The 22,186-nt window shown below is 36.5% G+C and overlaps 2 protein-coding genes across 5 annotated transcripts in view; one reads left to right on the top strand and one right to left on the bottom strand.

Moving 5' to 3' along the window:
• Positions 1 to 13,214, bottom strand: part of LOC6050261 (rho GTPase-activating protein gacU) — a 45,626-nt gene extending 32,412 nt beyond the window's left edge. The window contains exons 1-4 of one of the 3 annotated variants that reach the window (XM_038261605.1): positions 12,908 to 13,212; positions 12,100 to 12,784; positions 6,555 to 6,706; positions 214 to 449 (exon numbers count right to left, since the gene is read on the bottom strand). In XM_038261605.1, the coding sequence (XP_038117533.1) occupies positions 214 to 449; positions 6,555 to 6,706; positions 12,100 to 12,110 (399 nt within the window). In that variant the 5' untranslated portion in view covers positions 12,111 to 12,784; positions 12,908 to 13,212. Of the gene's footprint in view, positions 1 to 213; positions 450 to 6,554; positions 6,707 to 12,099 lie in introns of all 3 variants that reach the window. The other 2 variants (XM_038261611.1, XM_038261599.1) reach the window with 2 other exon arrangements.
• Positions 13,215 to 19,166: 5,952 nt separating this feature from the next.
• LOC6052854 (transient receptor potential protein) overlaps positions 19,167 to 22,186 on the top strand; it is a 35,316-nt gene continuing 32,296 nt past the window's right edge. For both annotated transcript variants that reach the window (XM_038259018.1, XM_038259015.1), the window contains exon 1: positions 19,167 to 19,981. In XM_038259018.1, the coding sequence (XP_038114946.1) occupies positions 19,761 to 19,981 (221 nt within the window). In that variant the 5' untranslated portion in view covers positions 19,167 to 19,760. The remainder of the gene's footprint in view (positions 19,982 to 22,186) is intronic.

Below are 22,186 nucleotides of genomic sequence, written 5' to 3'. Positions count from 1 at the left end.
TCAACTTTCATCAAAATAAATTTGGTTGTATCATTGCCGAGATAAAGCTATTTGGAGTTAGCATTTACAAAAAACGGATGCCTCGATATCTCAACACTGCCTTGACCAAATCGGCTCAAAATTTTGGTGAACACTCATTAAACCGGTCCCGTGTGCGTTTTTCTTTTTTGTTAACTTGTTGCATTTACATTTTTAAAGCTACAATATCCTTACCAAATTCGGCGGCAACGACAGCGGCTCCCCGAAGCTACCCTTCAGCAGCGTGGGACTGTCCAGCAGATCCGACCCTGCGCCGTCCTGACCTCCGGAGTTGGCGTTCTCGAGCCCCCGAATGGCGTTGGCCAGCCAAACATCCAAATGCCGGGACGGGTTAAATACTGACTGTTGTTGTTGCTGCTGCTGCTGCTGCTGCTGCTTGGATGACCTTTTCTGTCGATTTAAGTTGTTCTCTGCAAATTTGGAGGAAAGAAGAAGGCGAAAAAAACAATTCGTTAAAAACCAAAACAAACAAACCGTCAAGGTTGGATGGGGGTGGTTTAATGTTTGGTTAAGCGGGAGAGGAGCGCTGACGTGATTTAAGGTGTAAGTCATCCGTGGGACATAAACTTGAAATTCTTGCTCGTTGAGCTACAATCGTGTTGAGTGGTTGTGATACACTCGAGAAATACACATTAAGTTTTTACTGAATTTGTAAACTGGCAAATTTCGTTATTTGATTAAATGTTGTTTAATTTTTACTTGATAAACTAAATTTATTAAGTTAATTTTTTTACCAGTGCACCCAAAAACCACATAAAATTCGTGCAAATATTTTCACCTCCAACAAAATTTCGCGCAAGGACGCCTCGCAAACCCAGCAGTGCTGAGTTGATTAAATTTCGGGCTTGGGTTTAAAGGTGTAATAAATACCACTGGTTAAAGCTACTAACTACACCACCACAGCCATCAAGACATTGTGGTCGAGCTGTTCGGCTCTGATTCTTCGCCCTGACGGCCCCAGCAGTCAGTCAAGACATCGAAGCCCATGCTGGGGAGGTCGTTCGGTTAAGGTGCGGCGTTTTGTGGCCAATAACAGGCCCCGCGACTTGAACCATATAAAAATTTGCAAACAAATGTTATTGTTTGCATTTTAATATATATTTCATCGCCGCCTCCATAATCATCAGGGAAGTCGCCTTGGATGCGAAGATGCTTGTGAGAGAGTGTCAAGTTGTGGATGAGCTTAGTTTTAATTCATATACAAAATTGAACAAATATTTAAAGAAAAAATCGAGTGAAATTGTATCAAGAACAAAAAAAATGGACTATAATCTGACAAATAATTCAGCCAACCCAAATTCCATGAACCACCCTGCTGTGGGAGTCGTTCCCACCGCTATCTATTTATTCCGCATATTTTCATCGTTTTTCTTCCATCGTCCGATTCGTCACTGCGCCAAAGTGAAGAAGAGGAAGTGAGAGAGACTAGATAAACTAGATACCAGTCCACCTTCAACCAACACTCGGAAAGTCATCCACAAGTCAGTCAGGCAGCGCCACCCGGCACCTTGGAGAGCAAGGAGTGGGGAATGAGTGCTAATTTGAACAGGAGGGTTTGGGGGAACAATAACTCGGCGATAAGCCAGCTCTTCTGTGGACGACCTCGACGAAAACTTTGACAATGTGGGGTTCGGCCGTGAAGATGGTAACGCAGATAACGCGGCACGTGAAGAGTTGTTGGGTCAGGGAAAAGAAAGTTATGCAGCGAAAGAACCTGATTAGTTGGGATTTTAACAACTGGGTCTTTTACAGCATTGTGTAATTAAGTCATGTGATTGAGTTTCCATTGCTTATTTCATTACACATAGCAATTAAGCTTATTTTTCTGAGCACTTTAACGATTTGTACATGTACTAAAAGTTTAAAATTTATTTTAATGGCCAGTTTTAAATGCATTTTTCTGTGGTGAAAACCATATTAAGCATATTTGTGATGGGTTAATCGTAGTTTATGCAGCAAGTTGCAAAAAGAAGATTTTTTAAGCACGAGTCGTACATTTATCCTGATTAGATTAGATTACACCCAAAACTGGCAGCGCTAGTCCGAGAGAATTATGGTCTCGAGTCGAGAGAATAGTGGTACCATTCACGGACGCAGAGAACACAGCTCGAGATGGGCGATAGAACTATTCTCTCGAGGTTCATTTGCAAAAAAAGTTCATCCGTCAAACAAAAAACCAAAAGTGTCGACAACGGGAATCGAACCAGAGACCTTTGACAAACCAATCCAATGACTTAGCTGCCTCGGCCACCACAGCTTGGTGACCATGGAGAAGTCAGAAGTCGATGTATGACACTTGTTGGAGATTTATTGATTCAACTAACGAATGAACTCATTTGTTATGATGGTGTGAGTTGGTACCATTATTCTATCGATTTTGGCACTGAGCCCTCAATAAATTTTGAGAGAACGATTATCTCGATTCTGAATTTTGGGTGTAAGTAGTTTCACGACGGAGTTGCAAAAAATATTTTTATTTTTTGTGAAATTCCAATGTAGTATGTACCGAAAAAAGTTTGTTTTCGCGATTTTTTGTATATACTTAGATATTTTTAAAACTAATGAGTGCAAAATAACTGGGCTAGTATACAATGCATTTTCAAACACTTTCGAGAGACATAAACTTCAAAAATATTTGCTATTGCCTAAATGAACTCTCGCTTACTTTTCAAAAGGTCCTATTTTCAATGGAAATCCATGGCGCATGGTGTTTTGAACAGTAATCTGAAATTTATAAAAAAAATAGCAACCTTTCCGATTTTGTTAAACTATTTTTTAATTTGATTTAGCTTTGTGAGGACTTTGAATATGATCAAAAAAGCTTTTTGTGAATTTTTTCATTCATTTTTTTTATCAAAATAAGACTTTCGTGTCTGTTTCACCAAATAATAACCATCAAGCAATACTTCCTAGCATTTTTTAAATTTAATTTTGTGTGTACCAAAGAAGTCATTTTCCATCTTTGGTTCGTCCTTACATGTCTCTATACAATATTGGCAACCGCTTATACCGCCCGAATATTACAATATAAAAAAAATGCTTTTCTGATTTATTGAGTGTCGTCGGCAAAGTTGCAGGTATTTTTTATTACTTTTCAGAAAGAAGCATTTTTAAAAAAGTACCTTTGTCACTTAAAACGACTTTCACACAAAATAATTGATTGTTTAAAATATACTTTTGTGTATTCTCAATTTTGGATGCCTCACGCAGAAAAAAAGGCATGTTTGAATCAACAAAACGTTTTGTTGATTTGAAAATCATATTTTTTGTTGAATCAACGCTAAACGTCAAAGCAGCTTATTCAAAACAACAAAAGACTTTTGTGGAATCGAGAAAATCAAGGTTTGTTTAAACGCAAAATCAGCGTTGATTATATTCAACAAAAATTTTGTTGATTCAAACCTCGTACAGGCTGATTCTACAAAACTTTTTTCTGCGTGCTTTAACTCAATTCAATTCTTCTTTCCCAAAACAATCAATGCGCCGTGTGTTTCCTATGTACACCCAACCGGCAGTCGCATGATTGTGATGCATGGTGGCATGAAAGTATATCAGAATCTGCATGAAAACTGTCCTCATGCATTTTTTGCGATATAGGGGTATGACATTTTTGCCCGTTACCGACAATTATCGACATTACCGACGGCTTTTTGGTTGTATTTCACAAAAAAAACCCTTTACAGAACGAGAATTGAACCACCAACTTCTTGGTTATTGATCCGACACGCTACCACCGCGCCATGGACGCTTGATGAAATGAGAGTGAAAGAGCACCAACATATTCTTCTTTTTGGAGTGTTGCTCGGGGACGGTCCAGCATCATATGTGTTGGTATGAACTGCAGACCGCTGAAATAGGGGGATGGCGTCGCTATTTTTAGACCACGTTTTCCACTTTTGCTCATCGAAACCGACTACTTTATCGACTTCATTTTGCTGGGCGAGATAGGACGCCGTCTATTTTTAGACGATGACTCAGCACTTTTACACTCTTGCGCTTAAAAAAACCAGGTGGCAGCACGATGTAACGCCACGTCCCTATGTTTACACGCGGGCAAAAATGATCTACAGGCTTGCTGCAAAAAATGTTATAAAATATGACATTTTCTGCAGCAAATCCACTGTTGCAGATTTTGAGCTATATCTTTCCTTTGGGTGTAGGTATACCCAGAAATGGGCATCGGCATACGAGAGGATAAAGAGCACGATTCGGTAGTAAAATGGTACTTTGTGCGGACGGAGAGGATAAATCCCGAAATTACCGAGAGTACTTTACTCATGGGTTCATCTTCAAAAAAAGTTCATCTATCAAAAAAAAGTACCGGTACTGAGACTCGAACCCAAGACCATCGGCTTTTTGAACCGTGCCTTTGCCGTATGGGCCACCATGGTTCGGTGTCTAAATGGCGGTCATTTGTCCATATAAGCCACTCAATAGGATGAACTGTTCCAATGAAGAAATGAACACGCGAGAGGACTTTACTTTCTCAAAATAGCACTTTCCTCACGTTTCTTTTCGTGAGGACTATCCCCTCGTTCTTTAACTTTGGGTGTAGGATCTTTTGAATAGTAAGCGAGAATCCATGTTTTCAATATAATTTAAGTGTATGGATATTACATTTGCAATTCAGAGATTTTGAGAACCTTTTAATTTAGATAAATCCATAAGCCTTGGCAAAGAGAATTTAGCTATCTGAGTGCTCTTTTAGGAAAAATAAATTTTGAAGAAAAAAACCCTAATTTGGATGCAAAAATGTCATCTTTTGAGCTATTGTAAAAGTGTCAAACACGTATTTTTAGATGTAAAATCAAGTTTGGAATCGAAATTTAATTTACATTTTTGTCATCATGCGCCGTTCGAATGAAAGCATTTGCCAGTTTTTTGAATCAATCAACATTTGAAAAACAATCAAAAACATTAATTTCGACCATATCAAATGATAGGTTTCACCTGAAAATTGTGAATTACTCTAATTTGAAAGATCGGAGAATTTCTTGAAATGAAAAATGAAAAGCGGACGCAAATTTGCTGTAAAAATATCTCTTAACAATTTGACACTATTTTAGTCCAATCCTCAATTAGTCAAATCCTCAATATCTTTGAAACCAGATTAGACGGGCTTCGATTAAAAAAATCGCCAAAAATCCGTTTTCGACCATTTTTAGATTTTTAAAAAGCATTGGAAAGAAAAATTCTTAAAATTTAAAAAAAAATTTACAATTTAAACGATAATGGTGCCATTTTATAGCAAAAATGTGAAAAACAAGCAAAAATTTGAAAAAGTGACGGTTAAAACATGTAAAAATTAGATAGGCAAAATGTAATGATAAGAGGTGGTAAAATAGGCCAAATACTACCATAAACAAACATAAACTAAACAAGATAAATGCAAATTAAAATACTAAAAAAGAAACAAGAAAAACATATAACAATAGAAGTAAAGTTCTCCGTAGAACAAAAGTTGCTCAAAATGACCTCCTGAACAAAAAAAAATGGGCAGTAGAGGGTTAAGTAACTGTGCCGATTTTGAGGCAGATCGGTGTAATGGTCGCTATGGATCGTCAAAATTGATAAAAAAAACCTTCCATTTAAATCGCTAATAACTCTCAGGGTTAACTTGGATTATTTTGCGGTCTTCGACATTGTCATAAAATTTGACGTATCAATCTCACACTTGACAATGATCCGAAACGTTGAACGCCATCTTTTGATGAAATTTTGAATTTTTTGCTTGTCGCCACTCATTTTTCCGATTTTCTCCATACAAACTTTAACAAGCAATAGCGACCCTTAAACCTTAACCAATTGAGATTAAAATTGGCACAGTTACTTATCATTATTTTTTCTTGTCACCGTAATGGACGATACCAAATGATTGGGTTATTCTTTCTGAAACCCGAAGATATCTTTCACGTATATTTTTATTCGGCTGTAACGTTACCGGAGGCTTCACTTTTTCTTCAGACAAATCCGAAAAAATAGTTGCACTTTAAAAACAATTCGCCCATTTTTAAAAATCTTTCTCTACATAATGTGAAATTCCCAAAAATATTTTTTCTCTGTTTAAAGGGACCAAATAAAAAAAAAATCATTCATTGATCAAAGCAAAAAAAATATATTGAAAATACAAAACTAAAATTGAAAACAATTTTTAAAACCTGTGAATAGAAGAGGCATGTTCATATTTTATTTTTTTACAACAATTGATCATTTCTTTTGGCTTTAGATATCTTCAAATTTATCGTGAACATTACAAAATAACAATTACAAAAACAACATAGTTAATAATATATTACATTAAAAATGACATACGAGTTTCTCCGTTTTGAAACATTTGTTTGAACATTTGAATAGAAACTTCTTAGAAGTCGAAGTTCATCAACCGGGAACAATTCCCTTGTTGAGCACACTTCTCTGCTCTCTCTCTCTCTCTCCCTCTCTGTTGCGGCTCTCGCATGTCACGAACTCACCACACGGAATTCTAATTCAATTAATTAGCATAACTATTTTCTCACCGTTTCCGTTGCTGGCTCCGCTGCCGCTGTTGCGCTGTTGAACCTGTTGCTGGTCACCGCCACCGGAGGAACCGGGCGCGAGATGACTCGGGTACTCGGACGAACTTCCCAGCTGAAGATCCGACAGGCTGGAGACTGTTATTTCGTCGAAGCTGAAAGCAGGCACAAACAAGATTGGAACTCAACGGTTTTTGTATCTAAAGGTGCTGCTACTACTACTACTCGCAGTTATGTGTGTTACCACCAGGTGGACTAAATCAAATCGGCCCAACGAGGCAAAAACGCATTACAATAGGGGATGGCGGCATATTTTGATGTATTTTCAACAAGATGACTTAAATCTTCGAAATTTAAGCTTTATAGAAGATTTCAACAAACACAGTTTCAGAAAAAATAACCCAAGTAAAAATAAATTAAAGGGCAAAATATGTGTCAAAAATACGTTCTTTTCCCCTACTTGTTACTGAGAGTGAATACAAGTACGAGAGAGCGAACGTTATGCGTTTATGCAATTATACATACACAAAACGCAAAGTACAACCCCTGGAGAGTACCGGTCGGTCGGTCGGGTACAAAAGCTCAACAATTTGGCCGCGGCATGGTCAGCATGGGGGAGCGCAAGTGAGGGACACTAGTTGTTGTGCCGATGTAATAACAAACGCTTGAACTACATTCCTGCAGGTAAACCAGCACAAGTAGGGTAAGGTGCCCAACGATGGCTCAAAACAGTGTAGCTTATTTTTAGCTTCTTGTTCATCCATCAGAGTCTACAGTTTTAAAACTGTCTTTACAAAAACGATGTTTTAACCACAAAGCAATACCTTATATACCTTAGAAATTTAATGCTCAGGTAGTGATTATGATTCTTATTTTATTTTTCTAAAATCAGACAAAAATTGCCTACTTTTGAGATAAGCGGTAAACAGACATGATATTTAAAAAAAAGTGCTTTTTGAAAAGTATTAAAAATTCACACAACAGAAATTGAAAACATCATTTTGAAATGTAAAATTGAATTCAAATCGCATAGTGCTTTTCCGAAATTTGATATTTTGCACCGTTTTTGAGCAAAAGCCATTCTAAGGTTAATTTATTCAACAAGATTGTCTTTTCCTAATTTTTAAAATGAATAGTGTCCATCCTTGTCCATCTTTCAAGAAAATAGATTTAAAAGCTGAAAAAATCTCTGAAATTTGCTTTTTGTGCATTGTTGTTCCAACCTTTTTTTTATTTTATGATTTTTAAAATCATGACATTTCAATAAGCCCAAATAATTTGATTAAAGCGCTTTTGAAATGAAAGTATGTACCTAGCAATTAATTTTAAAAATATTATTTTTTTTATCAATCTCAATTTGATTGTATTGCTTACTGCTTACTGCTGTGTCTCGACGCCGTTGCATCGGATCAAAAAATGGTCAGAGACAAAATTGTAGGAAATTTGACGGGCTTTCTGAAAAAAATACACTGAATGAAAACTACACGCCGTTTTTATGAAAGTTTTTATTTGTAAGTTTTGAAGTAAAATTTTAAGGTAATCCCACGATTTTTTATCGGTTCAATATTTTTGTGAAGAAAGCTTAGGCCGTTACACATATTTTTTGAAGTTTAACTTATTTTGGTAATTTTAAATCGTTCCCAGGCCATATCTCAGCATCCAAAGGAAGGATTAACAATATTGAGCAATTATCTGAGATTTCGGTCATTAGATTTTTTTTTTGTATTTTTTAATCCGGCTAAAACTTTTTTGGTGCCTTTGGTATGCCCAAAGAAACCATTTTGCATCATTAGTTCGTTCATATAATATTCCATACAAATTTGTAGTTTTTGAAGAAATTTTTTGATCGATTTGGTGTCTTCGCCAAAGTTGTATAAATATGGACTACACTAAAAAAATGAGCAGCAGTAAAAATGTTTTTGGTTATTTTTAATGTTACTTTTTGTCACTAAAACTTGATTTAAGCATAAGCATAAGCATAAGCATAGGTGCCCACCCGCAGTTGCTACTCCGTTATTGACCAGGACCTCCAGAAGTTACTTCCACGAGCCGTGGAAGATAAGTGGGAGCTATCTTTCCTCGCTTCGCAACTTCTCAAAGGCCCCTACCATGCTGATCAATACCGGCGCCGGCCACGACCAGTGGTAGGGTCACGGGGAAGTGGATGGGAATGTTAGTCCGATACTTGAGTGATAGAGACCGCCCAATCGACTGCATCTCCGACAAAGTATCACATGAGTTTTGAGGGGGTTAGTAGATGGGTATGAGGTCAGGATTCACGAGTGGCAGTGATGTGACCATGAGCATTTTGTTTATCGGTTGAAAATTTTAAATCTTAGGCAGCCGGCTGCGGAAAGATAGATAACTTATCAGTATATTTTTACAATTTAGATAACGCGAACAAATTTCAAAAATAGTAAATAAATGACGCTTTACTCTTCATAAAATCGATCGATGCGAGTTGGAATAAATTTTTACGATCATTAACGATGAAAATTATCGCGAAAAGAACAGGACTGCGCGTCCCCTGAAGCACTGCACTTATGATGTCCAATAAGTTATAATAACCACTCACCCAAGCACACAAACAGCGACATAAAAGAAATAAAAATGAGCATGCAAAAACAGGACAGCGCGTCCGCGTGGTCAGCGCACTAATCTTTTTGTCACTAAAACTTGATTTGCAAAAAAAAAAACACTATTTTTATTTATTTATTTTCTGATATGTTTAAGCGGACATCAAATGTCCAATTTTCAGAAATTTCCAGAATGGGCAAAAAAATTTAACGGAGTTATGATTTTTTTAATCGATACAGATTTTTTCAAAAAATCGAAATTCTGGTCGCAAAAATTTTTCAACTTCATTTTTCGATGTAAAATCAAATTTGCAATCAAAAAGTACTTCAGTGAAATTTTGATAAAGTGCACCGTTTTCAAGTTATAGCCATTTTCAGGTAACTTTTTTCAAAATCATCGCAGTTTTTTTTAAATAAGCGCCCATGTTTGCCCAGTTTAAACAAAATATTTTTGAAAAGCTCAAAAAAAATCTCTATATTTAGCTTTTTTGAACTTTGTTGTTATATATAAATTCCCCAAGCAAAACATTCTGTCCCAGGACGGTACAAAAATTCTCAGTACGGAAAGTGAAAATTTCAAATTTCAGACTAGGGACTCGTAATCGGGCTGTAGTGGACGAAATTGGATGCTTTAAATTGCAAGAGGTGGGTTTTTTTGTCCTCTATCTGACCACCACAAAATTTCCCTCCGAGGGGTTAAACCGGTTCCGGGACAATCCGGATTGTTTAACGGTATTGTTCCGAAACAGTATTTTTGGTCGAAAAATGTCAATAAAAAAGATGAAAACAATGTATATTTCGAACAAATATTGTTAAAACTTGTTAAATATAGACTCTTACAACATAAAATAGCAATTTTATAAAAATAGTTGTTTATAAACTTATGTTTTGATAAGTTTTACTTTAAAAAACTAAATTTAAACCAATTCTTAATATAAACTAACTAAACAAAGTTATCAGAAGTTCAAAGTTGTCACAAACTGGCTAGAGGTACTAGTATTTGACACAGAAACAACATTTCATAGATAAATTCACTTAAATCGATCAGATTTTGTACTTTTACAAGGGGTACGGACAATTATTTGACCTCTTTTTTTTGACTTTTTTCAGTAAACTATTTTTGTATTTTTTAAGAAAAAGTTTTTTGCAAATCCAATGACAGTGTCTTAAAGAGGACATTCTGCCGCGTCGATTGATGTACAAAACATGGCACTTTAGTCGAATTTTATGTACTTTTATATCACAAACATTTTCCGTACGGGGGGGTACGGACAAATATTTGACTCACTGTATCTCAAGATTAAGTGCCAAAAATATGAAGTTGGTCCGATCAATATTTTTGGAGATATCGTTGAAATAGTGAGTGTCGGCCAAAATCAATTTTTTTACGAAAATGTTAATAACTTTGAACTGAGACTGAGACATTCCGAAATACTTATGCTGAAAAATTCACGAGCGAACACCAGCAATTTGAATTTGGAGTTAGGTTCGACAAATCGTCAATGTCATATACTTTGACCAGTACTGTAGATTTTCGAATGTTTCCATAGCACTTTTCTTTAGACAAACCCCAAATTTGTATGGAGACTTGTATGAAGAATCGGATTATGCATAATGGCTTATTTAGCCTTAATCTATACATACATGTACATTAGGGTGCCCAGGACTTTTTTCAAAACCTCGCTCCACAAGCTGAATATAGTTCCTTTTGCTATTTTAGGACTCTGGGTCAAATATGAGCAAAATCGGTCAACATTTATCCATATTGATACTCAAGGGTGAAGTTTGTATGGAAAAAATAAAAAAAAAATGTATTAAAAAGCTCAATTTTCTTACGGTTTTGTCAGCAGGGCGCGCTGCTACCATCGAAATATTCTCAAAAGTTAGATTCTTCTTGGAAATTTAATGTTCAACAACTTTGTAGAACAAACTAGTGCTGTAAAACTCGATCCTGAAAAGTCAATAACGATTTAAAAAAGTCATTTTTGTATGAAAAACATTTTTTTCACCAACATTAGGCTCGGGTATCAATGGGTTAATAATATCCAATTTCGCTCAAAATTTGCAAAGATGCTTAAAATAACCCAAAAAGCTGTTAATTGATTTGAAAAAATGATCTTTATCACTACCCGAGCATTTATGTGTAAAGGTGATTGAAACCTTCCTTACACGGAGAAAAAAGAATTCCCAAAATCGTGAACAAGCGTTCATGAAATTGGGAACCACGAACAAAAACGTACCATGGAATTTGAACACTTTGTTCGTGGTTCCCAAATTCATGAACGCTTGTTCACGATTTTGGGAACTATTTTTTCTCCGTGTACATGTTTAAGTAATTTCAACTCAACAATAGTTAATGTTCATTACACTGGATTTAGATCAACAGACTTTCAACACCGTTTTCTATTGCCCTGTATGCCTACAAGACCTGGCCTCAATTTTGAAATATTCAGAGTCCAAGACCTCAAACTGGTATGAAATTTTCCGTGGATTCTAAACTATAAGAGGGCTTACATTAGGCTTGAATTCAGCTCATGTATAGACAAACTTAACAGAAACTCGCTTTAAATCTAACAGCAAACAACTGGATATAAATACATGCCAAAACAGGACATATCAAACAGCAAAACAGTCATGTTTGTGGTTGAACAATCTTCTATTTATTTATAATTTCTTATATTATTTATTTAGATCGTTTCTAATATCTAGTGTGATTGGTTTTTACAAGATGTTACATCAGTGCATTGTTGGATTTAGTTATGCGTATGTCTGATTATATAATTTTAATAATAAATAATTTATAATTTGTCCACCTGGTCCTTCGCTGTCTCATCACAAACACGGCTTTTTTATACTATTCGCTCAGCTCGCTCACCCGAAGACCCTCCGTAGAGCCCCAGCGCCACGGACATGAACGCAAGGCAGGGTGATGAGGCAGGGGAATTTTTCAATGTTTGTGAAAACCGATTTACCTTTTCTCCATGACGAATGCGGTGGCTCCGCAGGCAGAGGAGTGTTATTCAATTTGCTATGTTGGCCACCGCCAGCGCCGTCTCTGATACCCTCGGTAGTAGCTTCCTCCAGCTGCGTCGCCTTATCGGCATAACTGGTGTGGTGCGTGAAATACCTTCGCCGATTTCTACTCGGTAGTATACTGCACGAGCGAGCTAGCTCAGGTGTCCGCTGTCTGATGTCACTTCTGCAGAGTCGTGTTTTGATTACTAAGCGAAACTCTGGCGCTGAATTGCTCGCTCGCACATTCCACAGTCGTTGCACCCCGTAATCCCGCACACTTTGGAGCACTCTGTGGAGCTCCGTGCTTGTACTAAGCGGGCTAAGCCAGTCGACTATCCAGTTAGCTGGTTCATTGGACCAGCCAGCCAGTCGGTCTTCGTTCAAGCGGTTCCGAGGTTCCCACAGTAATTTTCTCGTGCACACATACACTTTTCGAAGTTCCTCCGTTCCACGGTGCTTCGTCGCGCAGCGGAGTTTTGTTTTGTTACCACTCCGGTTCTTCCACCCTCTTCCTTCGTCGATTCCCGCAGCTTATTGCTTTCTGTATTTTTTCAGCTTTTGCTCCGTTCCCTCTGTCTTCCCAAACACGAAACAAACTCACAAAGCAAACCCGTGTAGCCCCGTGCGAGAAGCCTAAACCAACTGTATTAACACGATTAACCCCAGGAGTGTGTGCTGGGAGCGAGGGGACACTGGACGTTCTGGAACCCAGAACCACCACGAACTACCAGCAAGGCACTTTAAAAATACACCCAAAACACTCACACTCACTCACTCCCTCCAACTGCGTTGTGATGATTAATTAAGCACGATACGACACGACAACAGAGCCATAGTTTCCTGTTTCCGAATGCACTTTTGTGTTCCGTCGAATCCGGAGACCTTGACCGAAAATAAATCACACTAAACGAACCAAAAAAAAAACCAAATAGGTTCCTCCTCCCCGTCCGAGCAGAAGAATGTGTATCACTTGACACCGTTTTTTTTTTCTTCTGTGGTGTCTCCTTCACCGTCTTTTGTGCTTCTGCAGACTGCTGCTGCTGCTGCTGCACTCATCGTCCGGTGACCGCTGGCTTATCGTTTTGCTGTCAAACGTGAGCGAGCAGCTGCTGCGCAAATTTTGTTGTTGTGAGAGGCGCGCGAAAAAGGTGCAGAAGAGAAACGGTAAAAACGAAACGAGTGAGAACTCGGTGAGCGTTTGAAATGGACGTTGTGGGTGAGAGTGAGATTGAGAAAAAATTACACATATTATTAGTTATTATAATTTATAACACATTAAAATATTGTTTGTACATTTGGCCAAAACAAAATATTAATCATTCACAACATAATTGTTTATAAATATCATGAAGTTTTTTGAAAATTTGAAAACTTGTTTGAAAACGATAAAAAGTTTAATCGGACTCACCAGTACACAGATGTTGTGGATCCATTGAAATATTTCTGTTATGTTTCAGTATGGACCAATTCTAGGATGTCAGGTATTTGGCGCAATTTTTAGTGGTTCCAAATTGATTATGTTTAAAAATCGGGATTTTTTTATGACTTAATGCAAATTCATTTAATTATACGATTTTTATCAAAGCTCATTGCAACAACAATACATCCGATATGAAAAAAGGAATAACGGTTGGATAAACGTGAAAGTATTCGTTAAAAAGTCCCCTGCATAAGCAATGAAGCAGAATTGTTTTCACGGCAAAGGACTCGGTGATACATTAAATCCCCCAAGTGCGCTCTTTTGGAGGAGGGGGAGAGCGCAATTCGGGAGAGCGTCATTGCGGGGTTTTCGCTTAAGGGGTTACATACAAGTAGAAAATTTCAAAATTTCATATTACGGTAAAATTGTTAATTCCACGTAAAAGATGACTTCCAATCACTCCTGAAAGTTTCATGAAGATATTTCATGATTTAATTGAGTAACAGACGATTTTAGTTTGAAACTTTGCCATGCACAAAGCGAACTGTCAAACTTTGTGAGCGTTTTTCTCTAAACACTGAGTTGATTTACGGGTGCCACGATATCTCGAGATGGGATGGACCGAATTAGCTGAAATTTTTGATGAAGACTCTCAAGACATATCCCGTGTGCATGACGATGCCCGATTTTTAAATTTTGCTTTTTAAAAAAATGCAAAAATCAAAAGCTGATGATTTTTTTTTATGAAAAACTCAAAAATATTTTTAACTTTTTTCAAAATAATCTTTTTGAAAAGCGGCCTTCGTCATGCACACAGGGCTGGTTTATTGAGTCTTCACCAAAATTTTGAGCCGATTTGGTCGAAGCAGTATTGAGATATCGTGGCACCCGTTTTTTGAAACTGCTTAATTCAAAAAGCTATATCTCGGCAAAGATACAACCAAATGTCTTCAAATTTGTTTTGTTAAAATTTGAAAATGTATATTTTAATGCCCTGAAAACAGATTCACAAAAATGTAAGTGTGTGCTCATACCAAACTATGACATTTTTGCCGATTTACATGTATGTAACCCCTTAAAACAGGGTTTTATTTTTTAATGTACCGTAATCTGGGGTGAATCGGGACTACAGTCTGAATAGGGACAGCAGTTTTTAGAGCACTTAAAGCTTTTAAATTTGGAAATGGATGTACACATTTTGAGGGCCTGAGTCTGTTCTAACCAAAACCAACCAGAAAAAATAAAAAAACTGTGCTCCAACATGATTAAAACTACTGTTTCAATTCACCCCATGTGTCCCGATTGACCCCAGTTTACGATACTTTAAGAACTTCCGGAAGTCATGGCCTGTATATCTACCCGATTAACGGAGGTCTATATGGGTGAATTAAACATCGGTATAGCTTCAGGTAGCCTCAGTGGACCACGATGGACGCTTTGCGCCTTGTTGGATTGTTATGGGTCATCCAAGAACCCCCGGAAGTGCTGTCCTGATGATCTACCTGATCAACGGGGGTCTATATGGGTGTATAAACCAACAGTATAGCCTCAGGTAGCTTAAGTAAACTACGAAGGATATTCTGCGCCATGTTGGATTGTTATGGATCACCCAGAAACTCCCGGAAGTGATGCCCTGATGGAGCAATTCTAGCCCAAAACAGAAATGTTTTAGGTATTTTTTTTCTCGACCCTCTCCGCTTTCAATGAAACTTTGTAGACATGTTATCTTACGCTTATGTAAGCAATTTTTGGTGTACATGGAGCCAGTTTGACGATAATGACATTTGAGAAGGGCGTAAGTGTTTTAAATATTGGTATACTTCGTAATTTGAATATTGCTGTATCTCGAAGCCGTTGCATCGTATTCAAAAGTGGTCAAAGACAAACTTTTAGGAAATTTGACGGTCTTTCCGAAAAAAATGCAGTGAAAGACAAAAACACTCCACTTTTATGAGATTTCTTGATTTTTAAGTTTAAAAGCCAAATTTGAAGGTGAGCCCACGATTTTTTTTCGTTCAAAATTTTTGTGAAAATAGCCAAAGATGTTACAAAAAGACTCACAAAAAATGCAGGATGGACCAAATCACCTAAAAAAAAGTCTTTACTGAAACTGTTTTTTTTTTCAAAAGTGCTCTAAACATCAAAATTTTCAAAAACCGAACACGAGAGTCGATTCTCCAGAGAATTTTTGGTTGTATAGCAATATTTAAATTAGGCCGATGCAAATATTTAAAAAAGTTTTTGTCCCTCGGCCCTGGCCGTGGTCAAGGGGGCAAAAAGTATAAAAATATAAAAATTTAAATAACAAGCCAAGATTTTGAATCGAAAATTTTCAAAAAACCTAGGATTTTGTAATAAACCCAAACATGCTAAAAATGATTTTAAACGCAGGAGAATGTATTTTAATTTGATTTCAGCTGGTTGCACTTGACTTTTCATTGAAATTTTGAAGTTTATTGTAAAAATATTTTTTTTGTCCCCTGATTTTTCGGGCCAATTTTGAAGGGGGGGGGGGGGGGTGACAACAACTTTTAAAAATATTTTTACCAGCCTTAAGAAATACAAAAATATTTCAAACACTAACGTCTTTCTCAAATGTCATTAACGAGGGAAACTGGCTTAATATACACAAAAATGGCTTATAGAAGCGTAGGATAACATGTCTACAAAGCTTCATTGAAATCGGAGGGGGTCGGGTACAACCGATTCCCTATTTGACATGGAATTACTCTGGGATGAATCGGAATTACTGTCTGAATAGGGACAGCAAATTCTAGAGCATATTAAAGCCCCAAATTTCAAACAATCCAAAACAATCAAGACATATTTATCCTGTAAACATGCACGGAGAAAAAAGAGTTCCCAAAATCGTGAATATGCGTTCATAAAAATGGGAACCATGAACAAAGTGATTAAATTGAATGGTACGTTTATCAAAAACGTACCATGAGATTTGAACATTTGAGCAATTCTCTAAGATTTCGGTCATTCGATTTTTTCTGTATTTTTTAATCGGACTAAAACTTTTCTGGTGCTTTCGATATGCCCAAAAAAGCCATTTTGCATCACTAGTTTGTCCATATAATTTTCCATACAAATTTGGAGCTGTCCATACAAAAATGATACATGAAAATTAAAAAATCTGTATCTTTTGAATGAATTTTTTGATCGATTTGGTGTCTTTGGCAAAGTTGTAGGTATTGAGAACATGGATATAGAAAATGATGGGTTGTTTGGGTGAGACTTAGAAAACATCAATTTTCTTGTTTTTAAACCTTTGCATGGCAATATCTCAGCAACTAAGGGTCGTATCAACAAAGTCCGAAAAAGCAAAATATAGAGAATTTTCTCAGCTTTTCAATTTTTTTTCCAAAAATAGGTAAACATGGGCACTACTTTTAAAAAATCAGTAACTGCGACTATTTTGAAAAAAAGTCACCTAAAACTGGCCTTAATTTGAAAACGATGAACTTGATCAAAATTTCACTAAAGTACTTTTTGATTGCAAATTCAATTTTACATCGAAAAATGAAGTTGAAAAAAATTTACGACCAATATTTCGATTTTTTGAAAAAATTGTATTGATTCAAAAAATCATAACTCGATCAAAGATTTTTTGCCCATTCTGCAAATTTCTGATAAGTTGGCATTTGATGTCCTCTAAACCATATCAAAAATTAAAAAAAAATGAAAAATAGTGTTTTTTTGTTGCAAATCAAGTTTTAGTGACAAAAAGTGAAATTAAAATACATAATTTTTTTTACCGTGTATCATTTTTTTTCAGTGTAGTCCATATCCATACCTACAACTTTGCCGAAGACTGCAAATCGATCAAAAAATTCCTTCAAAAGATACAGATTTTTGAATTTTTACATATCATTTTTGTATGGACAGCTGCCAAATTTGTATGGAAAATTATATGGACAAACTAATGATGCAAAATGGCTTCTTTGGGCACACCGAAGGCACCAAAAAAGTTTCAGCTGGATTAAAAAATACAAAAATTAAAATTTAAGAAAAATGACCGATTTCGTAGAGAATTGCTCAACTATAGAGTTCTAGTTGTCCCTACAAGCACCAGGTTGAATCGAGTTGATATTTGGATGCAAAGTTTTTTTTCTGATAACTTCGTTAAGATTTAATCTATAAACCTTTAATTTTCTTTTATTTGAATTTTGCAATAGTTTCAGACATTCTAAGATTTTTGACAAGGTATTTTACTTATAAACTTTGTGTCCCAATTTTCCTTACTTCCCTACTTTTCTACTTGACCTGGAGTGCTTATATTTGGCCCAGATGCAACCCCTAAAAATTTCAGACGTGAGGTCTATGCGCGATGGGTACGACCTGCTCATAGAGCTTTAACGCACCATTTGGTTTTGCTGCCTAACAAAACTTAACCTTACTTTATTTTCTTGTACGTACACACAATACATACCCGCGTATCTCTATTGACTCCATTGACTCGCATGGAATTAAGTGTCGAAAATCAATCAATGTTTTCAATTGAGGCGAATCGGAATTTCTGTCTGAAAAGGGAAAGCAAATTCTAGAGCATATTAAAGCTCCACATTTCAATCAATCGAAAACAATCAAGACAAATTTATCCTGCGCAGGATAAATCCATGGAAACATGGGCTGTGATCTTGTTATTTTATTATAAAAATATTCTAAAGTTCCGCATATTAAATAACATTTTCAATAGAAACACTTCAATTGGATTGTCATACCACAAATTTAATTTTTCTTTGCCGGACTGCCTCAAGTCACGTGATTCCCGGTTACTGCACCCATGAACAGGGATCACATTTCGGGTAACCTTGTGGTTACGTAAACAAAACGCGAAAAAAAAACGAAGGGCAAAACCTCCCTCAAAACCAATCACTGAGCGATCTGACCATGTCCCTCAACAAATACCTCCCGACCGGCCGCCGTTCAGCATAAGACAATTAGAGCCAGGTGTGTAAGTAACTAGCTCACGGCCATGTCATCCGCTAGTTGTACCAAACGACAGAATAACCAGACACTAAACTTCCCGTAATTGAAAACCATGCAGCAGCGGCCGGCCGCCCTCCCAAATGCCGGGGCAAACATGTGACCAAAACAGCGCGCGCGAAGAGTCGAGGAAAATCGCGTGGAAAAATGTATCGATGACTTCGGGAAATAGAGAAAAAAAAGTGCGCAAATGTGTTCGGAAAAGCAACAGCAGACACTTTTAGTATTTTAGTTTGAGTTTTCAAAAGGTTGTATGGAAGGATTTGTTAACAAAAGGTAGAAATTTAGCTTTGACTCTGAGAACTTCAATTGCAAAGGTGCCAGGTGTAACCAGGTTTACAGACCAAACAAGTCTGCGACGACCTTTTGAAAACGCACTCCGTAAACCCGATTCTGGCTTAACTTCTCAACGCGAAGCAGACAGACGGATACGAAGTCGTCCTTTAGGCTGGTCGAAGGTATTGGCGAACTGTTGCTGCTGCTGCTTCTATAGCGTTACATCATACCAATATTGACATAATTTAGCTAATTGAATTAGTGGCCGGACTTTGGGGGAACCCTTGTTCGAGTGGTCGCCAAGTTTCGCGCAACTATTCGCGTTTCGTGAGTCGACCTGACTGGAGTTGCTTCGAAGTGGCAACACCAACGGTTTTTCGGTGTTCGGTTATTGGATTATCGGATTTTCAGTGAAGTTCTGTGCAGTTGAGCTTAAAATAAGTTACTAAAATGTAGCAATATGGTCTGATGAAGCATCTGTGGATGTTTAGTGAAAGAAGAAAGTAAATCTACAAGTTCCTGAAGAAGTGCTACACCTTAATTTAATTAGTGATATTGTATAACCGGAAAACTGGCCATGAATCATTGTTTTTAGTGAAAAATCAACAAATCTAGCCAATCAATGTTACAAGTTGTTGTATAAGTGTTTAATAAAAAAAAGAAGTTACTTTGTTGAAGCGATCGATTCGCGAATCCTTAGCAAATTTAATTAAGAGTGTAATTACGAAGATAAATCCCTCCTATGGGAATTGAAGCCACCGCTAAATCCCTAAACAGTGTGTTAAATCAGCGTAAAATCCGCTCAGGAATCGATAATCCACCAAAAACCCGGTCCGCGACTCCAATGGTTGTCCGCGGGCCACGAATCGATATCGAGGAGGATTAAAGTGTGACCAAGCCAAGCCATAAACCAGCGCAGCCGCCGCCATGCTGAAAAAGCCGACCGAGTCCCGGGAGAACCTGGTCAGGTCGGCGGGCTCGCTAGCCTCGACGATGGCGGGCGATGGCGGGGACGCGGAAGCGGATAACCGCTCTCTCAAGAGTTCCGTGTCGGTGTTCGATCGTGAGGTGCCGGACATCATCCTGACCCAGACGGAGAAGAAGTTCCTCCTGAGCGCAGAACGGGGAGATTGCGCAACGGTTCGGAGGTACGGTGGGATTAAGGGGGATTACCGTGTTTTCAGTAGAGATGGTATCGTCCTCTGAGAAACAAGATTGTTTTCATCGGAACTAGGGGAAAGACATTTTATTATATCGGGAACCTAAGGCTGGCATATCAGCACTTTGACGTTCGCTTGTGAATGAGCAAGCAAGTTTCTATAACAACTTTTGCAGAATTGGATTAAAAAAAAATAAACCTGGCAAGTAAAAAACTTGCACAGTTCTAACATCAAACTGATTCGATGTTTGAAAACAGCTGGGTTAGAGCTTATTTTATCGAATTAGCACCTATTCATCAAATCGACTTAAAATTGTATTTAGTTTCATTAGCAACTCAACAAAAATGATGATAAAGAATCACAATCTATTCAACACAAACTAACCCTCAATGAAACCTGGTTTAATTCAAATATAAAAGATATGGTTTGGGAAATGATGGTGAGATTCTGAAAAATATGTTAACGATGTCGATGTTTTATTCATATACTAATCAGGTACAACTAGAGGGTGACGATTCTCGAGATTTTCAATTTCCCGGGAATCGAGAGTTGAACTTGGCTATTTCCCGGGAATTCCCGTTACCCGGGAGATTTTTTACTACGCCAACAGTGTCAAAAATTTAAAATGAATAGTAATAAATTTGTTTCTTTTAAATGAATTCAGTTACTGTTAATTCATACTAATTCTATTAAACGTTAATTTAAACAGCCTCATTGTTTTGAGGAACTATATAAAACTTTTGATTATTTTTTTTCTGAATCTGCAAAAACAAAATCGTTTCTTGAGTTTTTTAAGACTCAAAATTGTAGTTTAAAATATTTACGAATCTTAATTCACACTGAGTGATTGTGAAACTTGTTATTGTTATTGTTGTTGTTGTTGTTAATTTATTTATTTCTGGCAGCTAAATAAATTAACAACAACAATAACAAGTTTCACAATTACTCAGTGCGAATTAAGATTCGTAAATATTTTAAACTACAATTTTGAGTCTTAAAAAACTCAAGAAACGATTTTGTTTTTGCAGATTCAGAAAAAAAATAATCAAAAGTTTTATATAGTTCCTCAAAACAATGAGGCTGTTTAAATTAACGTTTAATAGATTAGATTAGATTAGTTATTAAATTTTTGTGAAATAATAACTAATATAGCTTATATAAAATTTCCCGCTATCGGAAATTTTGCAATATGATAAACAACGACTCAAACCAACAATTTAAATTGTTTTATTTTTATTTTTTTAGTTCAACGTTAAATATTAATTGAAAAAAATATTCACAGTTATCAGGAAAACCCAAATGTTCACAACAAACTAGATTGGTTTGCTATGCTCAAGAGAAGATATGGAAATTGAACTTAACTTGAAAAAGCTTTTCCCTTTTACAAATAATTCGAAAAAATAATATTTGAAAATAAAACATTTGATTTCATACTTGGGGTGTAACTGCTAAATAATTTTTAAGGTAAATGTTTGGGTCCACCTTTTTTTGTCTTCTCTAAATTATAGTTATTGGAATTTTCGACAAGTTAAAATTTACACTTTCTGAATAAGAAGATTAGAGAAACATTGGTTTATTCGAACTTGAACATCAAACATTGGACATTGAATGTTCTAAACAATTTTGAATTTTTTAAATGTTTTTTTTTCTGATTAGTTTACATAATTTTGCTTCGATATTTATAAGTTTAAATTTCCCGGGAGTCTCGATCGAATTTCCCGGGAATCGAGAGGTCCAAAAATGGACAATTTCCCGGGAATTCCCGCTCGTCACCCTCTAGGTACAACTTAAAACCATAGAGATTCAACCAAATGAAAATAAATAAGGCAAATTTCAAATTTTCGAATTTCAAGTCTAAAATTGTGTACGAATGAAGTTGAAACATCAACTGTTATGAGCAAGCATAATGTACCGCTTGTTTAATCTCTAACATTGATCCATTAACATTGTATTAGTTACCGTAACATTGATAGAATTTCACTTTTTTCTGTTGGAATATTTTTAAACTGATAAGGTTTTTCTCAAGATCATCATTTTTAAAATATAAACTGAAGTAGGCCACACAAGGACCATGCACTATTTAAAAAAAAAAACAAGTTTTTTTCAATAGTGTTTAAAGCGTTAGAAATTCTTAGTTTAAATAACGGGGTGACTTTGATAGCCATAGCTTTTCTTGTTAAAATCAGATCTAAG

Source organism: Culex quinquefasciatus, chromosome 1 (assembly GCF_015732765.1).
Source record: "Culex quinquefasciatus strain JHB chromosome 1, VPISU_Cqui_1.0_pri_paternal, whole genome shotgun sequence".
NCBI classification, from domain to species: Eukaryota; Metazoa; Arthropoda; class Insecta; order Diptera; family Culicidae; genus Culex; species Culex quinquefasciatus.
This window is presented reverse-complemented; position numbering and strand designations above follow the sequence as displayed.